Raw genomic sequence first — 15172 nt, 5'->3', positions numbered from 1 at the left:
TATCCAACTTTTGCGGGTTGGGTGAGTCGCATGGTCCTTGCGTCGTGTGGGTAAAGTAGTACACCCTTGCAAGGTTATAACCAATTCGAATTGCCGCGCTCTCGGTTATGAGCAAGCTCTTTAACCCATGAACTCCTCATAGATTATCGTTTATGCTGAGAATGGTTCGTGTTACAGCTATGAACAGTTATAGTTGTATTACTCTCTTAATCAATTAAAATTGTTTGGGTTTGGGCAAGATTAATTAATTCTGCTAGGTGATAGTGTAGAGAGCTAATGCTTATGCAATAATTACTTAACCTTAAAGCTTTTACTTGAGCCTTGCATGATCCTTGTTTATGTAATCGAGTAAGTCTTGCGGAGTACCTTTTGTACTCAGGGTGCTTTCTAAACCTAGTTGCAGGTGAGCCGGAAGTGGTGTTCGGCCATTTCTACCCCGCTGATCCTAATGCGGGGGAAGAGTAGGCTGTTGCTGCTGTGGTGATGTCCTTGAGTAAGGCATCATCATCTTAAGTAAGTTTTATCGTAGCTGAGCTTCGGGAGAGCATGTATTTTCAATAAGCTCTAAATCTCTGTTTAATATGACTCGCGTGAGCCCAAGGCTTGTAAAATGAAGCTGGAAACCCACCTATATTGAACTTGTAATATTAAGTTTCGAACTCTGATTTTATATAACTGCTCTTTGTGGATTGTTGGCTATGTATTCGATTGTGTACGGTATGTGTATATGCTGATTCTGGGCGTATGTTGGAGCACATACCGGGACTACCGGATTTGATATTATTTTAGATGAATGACGTGTCGGTTATTCGTGTCTCTAGATGTGGGATAACACGTGGCACGCTATCCGGCAAGCACGTGTTAACTCTCATCTGGATGATAATGACCGGCGGTTCGTTTAAAATAGTATCAAATTGGGCGGTTCTCACATTTTTCGTTTGATTTGGCAAAATTTGGTACAAATGCAAATCCCATCTCACTTTAGGAGAGATGCGTCTACGATTCTATATGCCCATTGGGGCACTGCCTAGCTACAACACACAATCTCCATCTGGAAACAAACAATGGCACCTCTCCTCTGCTCGATGAACATGCATGTTACTCAAGTTACAAGTCAGCAATGGCCAAAAAGGATGCTGCTGGCGCGCAGATCCTTGATCCTCCGGCAGCAACGATCAAAGTGATCAGTAGAAGAGGTTGCCCTGGCCTTTGATCCTGAAGGGCATTCCAAAGTTCTGGTACACCCTGATCTCCCCGCCCAAGCTCGCCGTCACCACCACCAGCCCCCACGCGTTGCCGCCGCTGTCGCCCTTACTGGCGCCACCCTGCTGCTGCTTGTTGGGCTCGGCCGGGTCGCCGCCCTCCGGCTTGGCGGCGACGCTGCAGGACTCCTCGTTGCAGACGATGCCCTGCGGGCTGCCGGCGGCGGGGCTGCCCGGCGGCGACGGCGCGTGCGCCCAGGGCACCGCGGCGGACACGTCCTTGCAGTAGAAGTTCTCGTAGGAGCGGATGGTGCACCAGGTCTTGGGCTTCATGCCGATGCCGATGGCCGGCGCCGCCGCCACGCGGGTGGTCCGCCACAGGTAAACGTGCGAGTCCTCGCTCGCGCACACGGCGTACCGCCCGTCCGACGTGTAGGCCGCCGCGATCTGGCTGCTCGTGTTCTTGAAACCTTTTTTTTTTATGTTTACAAAAGAAAGACAGGATTACAGGAATGGAAGATCGAATTCATGAGCAGCTTTCTGCATTCTTTGGTTTGTCTGTGAATGCATGCATGGTTTTGGGAATGTTTTGAGATCTGATCCTTTTTTTTTTTGTCTTTTTGAGAATGTTTTGAGATGTGATGATCTCCGTACCTCTGAACTTCTGAACCATGGTCACGTTATCAAAGACGCGGATCTGCGAGTCGGCAGAGGTGACTAGCACCTCGGCAGGGTTCCCCGGAGCAAACTGAACCCAAAAGGAAAGGCCATGACAAAGATCATGAGTGCACCATTGTCATGTACTTTTGCTGCCTGGATGCTTACTCTATCATCTATGGGATGTGTGTGTGTGTGTGTACCTGGAACCCGGTTATCTTCTTTGCTTGCGCCTTGCGCTTCTTGTTCTGGATATCGATCTGCGCCTCCGCGCTAAGCTTGCAGCCTGTTGCAATGGCGAAACGATCAATCGCAACAACACAAACTGCACATTTCCCTGCAACCAGTACAGTACCTGTTGTCTTGTACAACCGGCAGCTCCCTTTGTGCGAGCCGATGATGGCACCCTTCAGTTCAGCCATGGATGCCAATGGCCACGAGTCAGAAATGAATGAAGATACGTCGTAAGCATGTGAAATGCTGCCGATCAGTGGGCGGACCTGGCCGTCAGGGGTGTAGGAGGCGGCGGTGACCATCTCGTTGAGGTCTTTCCACCCTGCCTTTGTGTATCATCCTCTATCTTTCATTCCTGACCGCTAACCGTTTTGTTTATTAGCAGGATGGTGTTGCGTTCGGGAAATGAAAGGGATGGTGCCAGTGGTTCGGGTGGTAATAACCACCGCAACAACGAGGATCCCCTTCCTAATCCTCCAGTTCACCCAAACCTCGCGGACGTCCTGGCCCGACAAACTGAACTCATGGCACACCTAGTCAATCAGTTGGGCAATTCCGGCAATGGTCCAAGAGCTGAGCCTCAAGTGAACAGGTTCGGAGATTTCTTCCGCACCAACCCGCCTATCTTCCGTGGCTCCAAAGATCCTCTTGATGCGGATTTCTGGCTCAATGTGATTGAAGAGAAGCTGGATCTTATTGAGTGTGAGCCCCATGAGAAGGTACTCTTTGCTGCTCATCAACTTCATGATGCCCCTGGGGCTTGGTGGCGGAATTTTAAAGCATCTCATCCTGCTGACTACCGCTTCACATGGGAAGAGTTTCGTACGGCTTTCCGCTCCTTCCATATTCCCAAGGGTATCATGGACATCAAGAAGAAGGAATTTCTCAATCTCACTCAAGGAAGTCGTGATGTGATGGCATATGTGAATATCTTCAATACCCTTTCCCAGTATGCACCTGAAGAAGTGGCCACCGATGCCAAGAAGCAAGATCGCCTGTATGATGGGCTCTCCGCAGAGTTGCAAGACAAACTCTCCACTACCAAGTTTGAAGACTTCAATGACTTGGTGAATATTGCCATCAGAGCTGAGCATAAGATGAAGAATCTTGAGGCAAAGAACAAGCGTCCTGCTCCTACCTCAGCAGGCGGTAGCTCCTCGCGTCCACGTCTGGGGCCTTCTCCTTTTCCACCTCGGGCGCCGGGTGCTCAAGCTCCACGTCCTATGTGGATTGTGCGTCACCCTCAACCTCTTCAAGGACAAGCTCCTAGGCCAGTCAATGCCTATTGGAACAACCCAGGTGTTGCCGCAAAGGGGCCGTGCTTCAATTGTGGTGGCACAGGTCATATCTCTAGGGACTGCCCCTCTCCGAGGCGTGGTGGTGCCTTCAATGCACCTAGGCCCAATACTCCTCTGCCTCAAGCACAGCGTCAAGAAGCTAAGCCACAACAAGCTCCTAAACGTGGCCGTCTTAACTACACCACCGCTGAAGAAATTCCGGAGAATGCTGAAGTACTCATGGGTACGCTCCTAACCAATTCCCACCCTGCTATGGTTCTTTTTGATTCTGGAGCAACTTTTTCTTTCATCAGCAAGAAATTTATGCTGCATAACAAGCTTGAGATGCAAAACCTACAAGTGCCATACCATATAGAATCACCGGGTGGGGAAATCATTGCCAAACACTTTGCTAGTGAGGTTCCAATTCTCATTGGGGGAGTTACCTTTCGAGCCAATTTTCTCATTCTAGACAAGCTAGAGTTAGATGTGATTCTTGGGATGAATTGGTTGAGTAAGCATGACGGAGTTATCAAATGTGGGCCCCGTACCATTGATCTTTTGCACCCTTCTGGGAGTAGAGTTGTGTTGTCTCTTGCCAAGGTGGAACCTTGTGTATGTGCCTTGGCGAGTACCAAACCCACGGCGTTGGAAGATATTCCCGTGGTTTGTGAGTATCCGGATGTCTTTCCAGAAGAATTACCGGGTATGCCTCCTGATCGTGAGGTGGAGTTCGTCATAGAGCTCAAGCCCGGAACTGCTCCTATCTCTAGACAGCCTTACCGAATGCCTCCCAATGAGTTGAAAGAATTGAAGAAACAACTCAAGACTTTATTGGACAAGGGTTTTATTCGTCCGAGCTCCTCTCCTTGGGGATGCCCGGCTCTTTTTGTGAAGAAGAAAGATGATAGTTTACGGTTGTGTGTTGATTACCGTCCGTTAAACGAAGTCACTGTCAAGAACAAATATCCTCTTCCACGGATTGATATCTTGTTTGATCAACTCTTTGGAGCTCGTTATTTCTCTAAGATTGATTTAAGGTTGGGTTATCATCAAATCAAGATTCGAACTGAAGACATTCCGAAAACGGCTTTCTCTACTAGATATGGTCTTTATGAATTCACTGTCATGTCTTTCGGCCTCACCAATGCACCGGCCTATTTCATGTATCTGATGAATAGCATCTTCATGGAGGAACTTGATGTCTTTGTGATCATCTTCATCGATGATATTCTCATTTATTCCAAGACCAAAGAAGATCATGCTCGTCATATTCATATTGTCCTCCAAAAGCTTAGGGAGCATCGTCTTTATGCCAAACTTAGCAAATGTGAGTTTTGGCTTGAAGAAGTATCTTTTCTTGGTCATGTCCTCTCCAAGGATGGTATTGCTGTAGATCCTAGTAAGGTGCAAGATGTTCTGGATTGGAAGCAACCACAGAATGTCCATGAGGTTCGGAGTTTTCTCGGACTTGCGGGATATTACCGCCGGTTCATAGAGAACTTTTCAAAAATTGCGAAGCCTATGACTGAGTTATTGAAAAATGGGGTTAAGTTTGAGTGGACCCCAGCCTGTGAAGAAGCCTTTCAAACCTTTAAGGATCGCCTCACTACTGCTCCAGTTCTTGCTCAGCCAGATATTTCCAAGAGTTTCGATGTTTATTGCGATGCTTCTCGCATTGGTCTTGGCTGTGTTCTTATGCAAGAAGGCCGAGTGGTGGCCTATGCTTCTCGTCAACTCAAGCGACATGAAGAAAATTATCCTACCCATGATTTAGAGCTTGCGGCTGTTGTCCATGCTCTAAAGATATGGCGTCATTATCTGCTTGGCAATCATTGCAACATCTATACTGATCACAAGAGCCTCAAGTATATTTTCACTCAATCTGATCTCAATATGAGGCAACGTCGATGGCTTGAACTGATCAAGGATTATGATCTTGAGGTGCATTATCATCCTGGTAAGGCGAATGTCGTCGCCGATGCACTAAGCCGAAAGGCTCAATGCAACTGCTTGACCATAGCTCCTCCTGTGCACACTCTTTGTGATGATCTTCGGAAACTTGGAATTTCTATGGTCAAAGAAGGCTATCTTTCTACACTTACAATCAGATCTGATCTTTATGATCGAATTAAGGAAGTCCAAAAGAAGAATAAAGGTATGGCTCGAATTCGGGAGTTAATGAATGAGGGCAAAGCTCGGTGTTTCTCTACTGATGATCAAGGAGTTCTATTCTTCGGGAAGCGGATTGTGGTGCCTAAAGATCATAACCTCAGACGGCTTATTCTGGAGGAAGCTCATAGTTCTCAATTCTCTATTCATCCGGGTAGTACCAAAATGTATCAAGATCTCAAGCAAAGATTTTGGTGGACTCGTATGAAGCGAGAAATTGCTCGGTATGTCTCTGAGTGTGATGTTTGCCAAAGGGTTAAAGCTGAGCATCTCAAACCGGCTGGTACCCTTCAGCCCTTGCCTATCCCATCATGGAAGTGGGAAGAAATTGGAATGGATTTCATCACTGGATTACCCAAGTCTTCTCAAGGGTATGATTCTATATGGGTAATTGTGGATCGATTGACGAAGTCGGCTCATTTTCTTCCAGTGAAGACTACTTATCTTGTCAAGCAATATGCGGAGTTGTACCTTACCCGCATCGTTTGTCTTCATGGTGTTCCCAAGAAAATTGTTTCTGATCGTGGTCCTCAGTTTGTTGCCCACTTTTGGAGAAGTCTTCATGAAGCCATGGGAACTGACCTCACCTACAGTACTGCTTATCATCCTCAAACTGACGGTCAAGCCGAGAGAGTCAATCAAGTCTTAGAAGACATGCTGCGAGCCTGTGCTCTAATCTATGAGAAGAAATGGGTTACTTGCTTGCCGTTCGCAGAATTCTCTTATAACAATAGTTATCAAGCAAGTATCAAAATGTCACCGTTTGAAGCTCTCTATGGAAGACGGTGCAGAACTCCGATCAACTGGTCCGAATCGGGAGAAAGGCCTTTCTATGGTCCAGACTTGGTAAAAGATGCTGAGGATCAAGTCAGAATTATCCGTGAGAATCTCCGTATTGCTCAATCTCGTCAAAAGACTTATGCTGATCGTCGTCGCCGAGAACTCCATCTCAAGATTGGTGATTATGTCTATCTCAAGGTTTCTCCATTTAAGGGCACTCGCCGTTTCCAAGTCAGAGGAAAATTAGCGCCACGCTATGTCGGACCTTTTCGAATCATCAAGAAAGTTGGAGCAGTGGCTTATCAATTGGAACTTCCTCAATCACTCTCCGCAGTGCACAATGTCTTTCATATCTCTCAGTTGAAGCAGTGCCATCGTGTTCCAGCTGACGCCGTCGACCTTGAGTCACTTGATCTTCAACCAGGTCTTACCTACGAAGAACATCCAATTGCCATTCTTGATCGAGATGAAAGAAAGGTGAAGCGTAGCATGGTGAAGTTTGTAAAGGTTCAATGGAGCAACCACTCCGAAGACGAAGCCACTTGGGAGCGCGAAGATCGAGTACGTCAAGAATATCCGGAATTCTTTTCTGATGAGTAAGTTTTCTCTCAACCACCCCCACTTTCTTAGTGAAGTTTATTTTTCTGGATACTGTTATATGTGTACACAGTCACCATCAAGAAAACCCTAGGGTTGTATCACACCACATCATCCTTGACTTTGTGCATCATCTCTTAGATGATTATCTTGTCTAGGTGAATATGGCATCAACCTAGTCCGAGTTTTATCCTTCCCCTCTTGTCTACCTAAATCTCGGGACGAGATTTTCTTAAGGGGGGGAGAGTTGTCACAGCCCTGGAAAAAAAAAGGAAAGAAAAAAAAATCGCGCCCGGGCCCACCTGTCAGCCTCTCCCTTCCTTTCCTCTGTTTTGCTCGCGCCGCGCGGCACGCGTCGCCACGCCGCCGGCGTTGATCCTCGTTCCACGCGTCGACGATCCTCGATCCGCGCGCGTTCTTATCCGTGCTGAGCCGCCCCTCCCCTTATCCGCGCTCGCCCGGCTCCTGTTCCCCGCTTCAAACCCTAACCCTAGCCGCCATTGCCGCCGCTGCAAGCTCCGAGCTCCGCCGGCCGCCGCGATTCGCTGCCGCCGGTGAAGCCCTCCACGATTTAGCTCGCGCGTCACCTAGACCTCCCCATCCTCGATCGATTTGAGCCTTGACCCGGCCTCTTTCCCCTCCCTACAGGGCCGGCGACTAGCACCTCGGTCCGCCGCCGCCTCTGTCCGTCGCGCCGCCCCTCCGCCGCCGCTTCTCGCCCGCATCACCGCCGGTGAGGCTCGCCTACTCCTCCTCTTCCCCATGCGCGCCACCTACTCCGCCCCATCTTCGACCGATTCCTCCCCCAACCGGACCTCCTCCCTCGCCGCATCGGGCCGCCGCCGCTCGCCTTGGTCCGCCGCCGCCCAACGCCGCCGCGCCGCCCACCCGTTGCCGCTCCTCGCCCGCATCCCCACCGGTGAGGCTCGCCGCCATCCCGTCCACCTCGTGCGCGCCTCCCCTGCCTCGCTTCGGCTCCACTTCGCCGCGCCGCCTCGCGCCGCCGCCGCTCGCCGTCGCTGCGCGCGACGCGTGCGCGCGCACCGCGCGTCGCCCGCGACGCCGTGGCCGCGCCCACGCCGCGGTCAGGGCGCGTGCCCTGCCTTGACCCGGCTGGGTGGGCCGCTGGCCAACGGGCCCCACCCGTCAGCGCCTGTGGGCGTGGAAGCCGGGTGTTCCTAGCAATTTTAGTTAGGTTTTCTTTAGGATTATTTGTGCTGCAATCTTGCAAAATCTCTAGAAATTCTTGTATAGCTCCAAAAATTATGAAACCTGTTCTGTTGGATTCCTCTAGATAAGATCTTCTTAGGAAAAATATTGTTGTGCATGTTACTTTGTTGTAGAATTATCTGTAGATTTATCTTTCAAAAGTGAGTTTATTGCTTAGTTATTTGTATACTGCTTGAAAAATGTCAAACCAAATTTTGTTAGACTCCTTGTGAGGTGTAGTTTTCAGTGGTGCATCTTACTCTTGTGTTTCCTTGCTGTTGGTTAGGGTTTCATTTCGATTTCGTGCTTGCTGTCCAAAAGGTGGTTTAGTATAGAACTTTTTGCTGGAAAGTGATAAAATAGCAAAACCAGTTTTGTTAGCTTTGTGTTGCTGCCTAGTTTCCAAGATAATTTTCTTGGATTTGTTTAGTTTAGTTTGCATTCCTTTTCTGTTTTATTTTGCTTAGAGTAGCTGAAAACGGTTTTATTTATGGTTAATTCTAGGAAAATGCTTTTGCTGCAAAACCAATTTTCTTGAGTTCTTTGCTTTGTTCTCTACATGCTCAAATTGTTTCATGATTTATGCATGTTGTTAAGATCATTTCTTAATTCTTGCATCGCATTCATGCATTTTAGTGACCGGATCGTCGGAGAACGAACCCGTGGAACCCGCCGAGTCCGTGGAGCCCGAACCCGGAGTCCCGTTCGTGGTCGAGTCTGAAGTTAACCCAGGCAAGCAGCTAAGCATATTCCTTGCACCTATTTAATCTGATTTAGCTTAGCTATTTCACCGGGTAATGTTGGGTTATATATATTATCTATGTATTGCATGCTTGTACCTACTTTGATGCATTCTCCTGCCTTGATTCGTTTATTCATATCCTTGGCACTAGTTAGATAGTTAATAACTTAATCTGACTAGATGCTTAGCCATGCTTAGAATACTCTTTTTGCTTGCTAGAAAGGATTGGATTGGAGTATCACATTTACCTATTTATCCTTGATCGCACTTGAGCATCTGGGGCACGTGGAGTGCAGTATCGAGATTCGAGCGGAATGTTAGGGCCTAGAGAATGAAGTCACATGGGCATAGTCCGCTTGGATCGATTAAGGACCGAGTGGACGACGTCGGTTTTGAGCACCTTTCTGTGCTACCACACATCCAATATAATGGAACGGATAAGCCAAATACCTTCTTTGACTTGGTCATTGGGGCCCGGTCCCAGATGCGTGGCCAACGGGCTATGCAGGGAGGCTTAGCAGGTCCCCGAGTGGAACTATGTGTAGGAAAATTTAGAGATGTCCTCGGTGGAACTAAGTCTCCACGCGCAAGCTGGGCGTACCCTCAACGGTCGAGCCATGTTGGGAACGGTTGACGCGAGTACCCTCTTATCCAACTTTAGCGGGTTGGGTGAGTCGCATGGTCCTTGCGTCGTGTGGGTAAAGTAGTACACCCTTGCAAGGTTATAACCAATTCGAATTGCCGCGCTCTCGGTTATGAGCAAGCTCTTTAACCCATGAACTCCTCATAGATTATCGTTTATGCTGAGAATGGTTCGTGTTACAGCTATGAACAGTTATAGTTGTATTACTCTCTTAATCAATTAAAATTGTTTGGGTTTGGGCAAGATTAATTAATTCTGCTAGGTGATAGTGTAGAGAGCTAATGCTTATGCAATAATTACTTAACCTTAAAGCTTTTACTTGAGCCTTGCATGATCCTTGTTTATGTAATCGAGTAAGTCTTGCGGAGTACCTTTTGTACTCAGGGTGCTTTCTAAACCTAGTTGCAGGTGAGCCGGAAGTGGTGTTCGGCCATTTCTACCCCGCTGATCCTAATGCGGGGGAAGAGTAGGCTGTTGCTGCTGTGGTGATGTCCTTGAGTAAGGCATCATCATCTTAAGTAAGTTTTATCGTAGCTGAGCTTCGGGAGAGCATGTATTTTCAATAAGCTCTAAATCTCTGTTTAATATGACTCGCGTGAGCCCAAGGCTTGTAAAATGAAGCTGGAAACCCACCTATATTGAACTTGTAATATTAAGTTTCGAACTCTGATTTTATATAACTGCTCTTTGTGGATTGTTGGCTATGTATTCGATTGTGTACGGTATGTGTATATGCTGATTCTGGGCGTATGTTGGAGCACATACCGGGACTACCGGATTTGATATTATTTTAGATGAATGACGTGTCGGTTATTCGTGTCTCTAGATGTGGGATAACACGTGGCACGCTATCCGGCAAGCACGTGTTAACTCTCATCTGGATGATAATGACCGGCGGTTCGTTTAAAATAGTATCAAATTGGGCGGTTCTCACATTTTTCGTTTGATTTGGCAAAATTTGGTACAAATGCAAATCCCATCTCACTTTAGGAGAGATGCGTCTACGATTCTATATGCCCATTGGGGCACTGCCTAGCTACAACACACAATCTCCATCTGGAAACAAACAATGGCACCTCTCCTCTGCTCGATGAACATGCATGTTACTCAAGTTACAAGTCAGCAATGGCCAAAAAGGATGCTGCTGGCGCGCAGATCCTTGATCCTCCGGCAGCAACGATCAAAGTGATCAGTAGAAGAGGTTGCCCTGGCCTTTGATCCTGAAGGGCATTCCAAAGTTCTGGTACACCCTGATCTCCCCGCCCAAGCTCGCCGTCACCACCACCAGCCCCCACGCGTTGCCGCCGCTGTCGCCCTTACTGGCGCCACCCTGCTGCTGCTTGTTGGGCTCGGCCGGGTCGCCGCCCTCCGGCTTGGCGGCGACGCTGCAGGACTCCTCGTTGCAGACGATGCCCTGCGGGCTGCCGGCGGCGGGGCTGCCCGGCGGCGACGGCGCGTGCGCCCAGGGCACCGCGGCGGACACGTCCTTGCAGTAGAAGTTCTCGTAGGAGCGGATGGTGCACCAGGTCTTGGGCTTCATGCCGATGCCGATGGCCGGCGCCGCCGCCACGCGGGTGGTCCGCCACAGGTAAACGTGCGAGTCCTCGCTCGCGCACACGGCGTACCGCCCGTCCGACGTGTAGGCCGCCGCGATCTGGCTGCTCGTGTTCTTGAAACCTTTTTTTTTTATGTTTACAAAAGAAAGACAGGATTACAGGAATGGAAGATCGAATTCATGAGCAGCTTTCTGCATTCTTTGGTTTGTCTGTGAATGCATGCATGGTTTTGGGAATGTTTTGAGATCTGATCCTTTTTTTTTTGTCTTTTTGAGAATGTTTTGAGATGTGATGATCTCCGTACCTCTGAACTTCTGAACCATGGTCACGTTATCAAAGACGCGGATCTGCGAGTCGGCAGAGGTGACTAGCACCTCGGCAGGGTTCCCCGGAGCAAACTGAACCCAAAAGGAAAGGCCATGACAAAGATCATGAGTGCACCATTGTCATGTACTTTTGCTGCCTGGATGCTTACTCTATCATCTATGGGATGTGTGTGTGTGTGTGTACCTGGAACCCGGTTATCTTCTTTGCTTGCGCCTTGCGCTTCTTGTTCTGGATATCGATCTGCGCCTCCGCGCTAAGCTTGCAGCCTGTTGCAATGGCGAAACGATCAATCGCAACAACACAAACTGCACATTTCCCTGCAACCAGTACAGTACCTGTTGTCTTGTACAACCGGCAGCTCCCTTTGTGCGAGCCGATGATGGCACCCTTCAGTTCAGCCATGGATGCCAATGGCCACGAGTCAGAAATGAATGAAGATACGTCGTAAGCATGTGAAATGCTGCCGATCAGTGGGCGGACCTGGCCGTCAGGGGTGTAGGAGGCGGCGGTGACCATCTCGTTGAGGTCAGTCCAGTCGACGACCTGCCGGTCGGGGATGCTCCATAGGCGTACCTTGGCGTCCAGCGACCCGCTGATGAAGAACCGGTCGTCCACCGGGTTGAACTGGATGCAAGTCACTGCGTAGGATAGGATCGGAGGAGGCATTACTTACTGGCTGGCAATCAGGAACATCAATGGCTAGCTAGCATAGCAATCGCTTTGCTCACCGTAGTCGCTGTGGGCAAAAGTCTTGAGGCACGCCTTGCTCGCCGTGTCCCACAGCCGCACCGTCTTGTCCATGGACGACGACAGCAGCTGCACAAGAGAATAATCGTAGGTTAGCAGGGAGGAGTGAGTGAAGCAATCTCAAAACAATGGCACAAGTGGGCGCGCAAGACCCGGCCCACCTGATCGGACTTGGACCAGGTGAGGTCGAGCACGTCGTCCTTGTGGCCCTCCAGGACGCACGCCGGCTGCTCGGCGAGCGCGAACACCTTGTCGGGGATGACGAGGTGCTCGGGGAGCGTGTCCCTGCCGCTCTTCCCCTTGGTCGACTTCTTGGACATCTGGGCCAGCGCCGGCGTCGCCGACCCGTCGGCCGCGGCAGGGGGCAGCGGGGCCAGGGGGCCTGACTTGCCGCTACCATCCAGCGCCAGCGAGCTCGGCGGGGCGTTGGTCTCCACCACCCGCCACACGCGCACCACGCTGTCCTCGCCGGCGCTGGCCAGCCGCCGGCCGTCCGCGCTGAACTTGATGCTCCAGATGGACCCCTCGTGCGCCTGGATCTCCTGGCACATGTACAGCCCGGTGAGCTCCTTGCTCGACTTGCCGGACTGGTGCACCTTGAGGCGCTCCGACGACGACGCCGGCGGCGGGGCCCCGGCGGAGGCATTGGTGGAGACCGACTTGGGCACGGCTGTCGCCGTCGACGCGCCCGACTTGGCGGTCGTGTCCTTGTCCTGGATGAACCCGATGGCCACGGACTTGATGTTCTTGAGCCAGCCGCCCTTCTTCTTGCTGCCCGCCTTCTCGGCCTTGGGCGGCACTCCGGCGGTCGGTGGCGCTTGCTGGTGCTGGCTCGTGCCGCGGCGCATCAGCTTCATGATGGGGGTGTTGCCGATGAACTTCTCGAACTCCTCCAGCCCCAGCACGCCGGACTGGGTGCTCGACGGAATGTCCTTGGGCGTGGCGGCGACGACGACGGCAGCCTCCTTGTCGCTGTCCTGATTCTTGCCGTCGCCGTCGCCTTTCTTGCCGTCGCCGTCACCCTTACTGACGTCACCATCGCCTTTGCGGCCTTTATCCGCTGGGCCTGCCGGTGGTGGCACGACGGGTAGCTCACGTGAAGCCGCAGCTTGAGGCTTCTCGAGGGGCGCGCCGCCGCCGGCGTCGGGCCGAGCCGGCAAGGAACGGACACGACGCAAAGGCTGCGACGGTGGCTTCCCCGAGACCGACGCGCCGTCTCGCACGACAAGGTTGCTGTCTGAGCGGCGCTTCGTGATGGCCTTCTTCGGCGGCGGTGGCAGCGCGGCGGCCACCGCTTGCGCCGCGGTGCTCACGATGGCATTGGGAGCCGAAGCGGTGGGTGTGGCCGGTGATGCCGGCGGCAGCTGCCTGGACACGCTCCGCGACATGCTCCGGGGCACATCAGCCGGGCGCTTCTTCATGCTATGGCGGCGCAGCGCGAGGTCCCGGCTGCTGGCCATCCCGAGCCCCTGGTGCAGGCGGCGGCGGCGCTCCTGGATGGACATGGGCTCGTCGGACATCCACATGTCGTACTTGGACAGGTCCTCCGCCTCCTCCTGGTCCTCGTCGTCCTCCTCCTCCTCCAGCACGGCCGCCTGGTGCTTGCGGAAGCTCTGGTCGCCCATGGCGGAGGCGAAGGAGACGCGGACGTCGTCCTCGTCGTCGTCGTCGTCATCGTCGGAGGGGAAGTCGGCGTCGAGGTGCAGGCCGGACGGCACGCGATCCAGGCAGTGGAAGAAAGCCTCCTTGTCGCCGTCGCCGCGACCGCTCATCTCGACGCCGTGTTCCTGGTGGTGCGAGATGCGCCGAGCATTCCAGCGTTCTTCCCGCCCGCGCGAGCAGAGAGCGAGCGAGAGGGAGAGAGAGAGATTTGCTATGTTTAGATGGTGATGGATTGAGAGGTTGCAAGGAAGAGAGAGGGCCAGGCCCAGGAGTGTGCAGAGGGGAAAGGGATGCATTGGAACTTAAAAGGGTCGCAACTCACTCACAATGTGCATGTCTCCTGGTATCCTGATCTCAAGCGAAGATATAGCATCATTATTTGAAGTAGCAAACATGTTTTACTTTTTCACTTCAATAAAATACTATCATCAACCATTGTTTAATGCAGCAAATAGTAATTCTAACCACTCTCCCATCCCAAATTATCAGTCATTTTGATTTTTATAGATGCATAATTTTTTTTTTGTTTTTGACAGGAACTACGACGGTCCGTTGAGAGTCAGTCTGAACCATATAGTGCTAAAACAGAACAGAGTGTAGCAAAACGAAGGAGAAAGAGGGAGGACCAGACGCAGCTGGTCAAGGAGGATAGAAAACCTCTACAAGCACATCTATTACAAGCAGCTCAAAGAGAGCCGACAGGAACAGAGATGCATAATTTTTGCTATGCATGATGCATCTAGACTGATAAATTGGAATGGAGGGAGTATATTTTCTGTGGTTTCAATCTTGCACAATTCATCAATCATTTCTCCGGAGTTACATTTGCAAATACTTTTGCACTGAAATGTTATGTATTTTGGAAACACGGGTACAACGACATATATACTACTAGGTGGACGGCGCGCTCCGCCGCGCGAAGTAGACTGGTGCAAAAATATTGCAACCGGAAAGGCAGAAAGTGAAGAAAGAAAATGAAGAAATCAATTTTTAATTATTCCTCTATTTGCTGGACATAAAATATGTTGAAATTGATAAGTTTTCAATATGTTTTTTTCTGTTGAGAATTAGATGGATGGAATATTGTGCCTTTGTTTGTTGGGCACAAAATATTTTGGAAGGGATACTATACCTGTTTGAAAAAATAGCACAAAATAAAAGGAGGAAATGCAGAAAAACTAAATGAAAAATGGTCAAGTCCAAATCAGAGCCCGGCCCATGAAAAATGGTCAAGCCCAAATCCCCTCCCCTCCAACCCACCCAATCTCTTTGCCCCCCACGCCGCCGCCGCCGGTAGCGCCGCACCCACGCCGCCAGCGCCTCCGCCGCCCATGGTGCCGCAGCCGCCCACGCCTCCAACCCGCTCG

At 50.8% G+C, this 15172-nt stretch overlaps 1 protein-coding gene across 1 annotated transcript; it reads right to left on the bottom strand.

Moving 5' to 3' along the window:
* Window positions 1-1004: 1004 nt before the first annotated feature.
* LOC120663736 (WD repeat-containing protein 44-like) lies at window positions 1005-13926 on the bottom strand. The gene is made up of 9 exons (XM_039942635.1): window positions 12305-13926; window positions 12125-12212; window positions 11877-12034; window positions 11732-11783; window positions 11580-11662; window positions 11374-11467; window positions 10834-11190; window positions 7282-7297; window positions 1005-1380 (listed from the first exon to the last, which is right to left on the bottom strand). The coding sequence occupies exons 1-9, from the start codon at window positions 13913-13915 to the stop codon at window positions 1185-1187; spliced, it is 2655 nt and encodes an 884-aa protein (XP_039798569.1). The 5' UTR covers window positions 13916-13926; the 3' UTR covers window positions 1005-1184.
* Between the last annotated feature and the right edge of the window lie 1246 nt (window positions 13927-15172).

Source organism: Panicum virgatum, chromosome 3N, assembly GCF_016808335.1.
Source record: "Panicum virgatum strain AP13 chromosome 3N, P.virgatum_v5, whole genome shotgun sequence".
Lineage (NCBI taxonomy): Eukaryota > Viridiplantae > Streptophyta > Magnoliopsida > Poales > Poaceae > Panicum > Panicum virgatum.
Note: the sequence above shows the minus strand (reverse complement) of the source record. Positions and strands in the feature narration are given on the sequence as shown.

Bases quoted from the DNA above. Each gene is read 5' to 3' on its own strand.
- LOC120663736 (XM_039942635.1), bottom strand. From the start codon at position 13,915: ATGAGCGGTCGCGGCGACGGCGACAAGGAGGCTTTCTTCCACTGCCTG. The intron at 11,468-11,579 runs GTACACACACAC...TTTTGGGTTCAG, and splicing joins AGAAGATAACCGGGTTCCAG to TTTGCTCCGGGGAACCCTGC. The intron at 11,191-11,373 runs GTACGGAGATCA...TAAAAAAAAAAG, and splicing joins CATGGTTCAGAAGTTCAGAG to GTTTCAAGAACACGAGCAGC.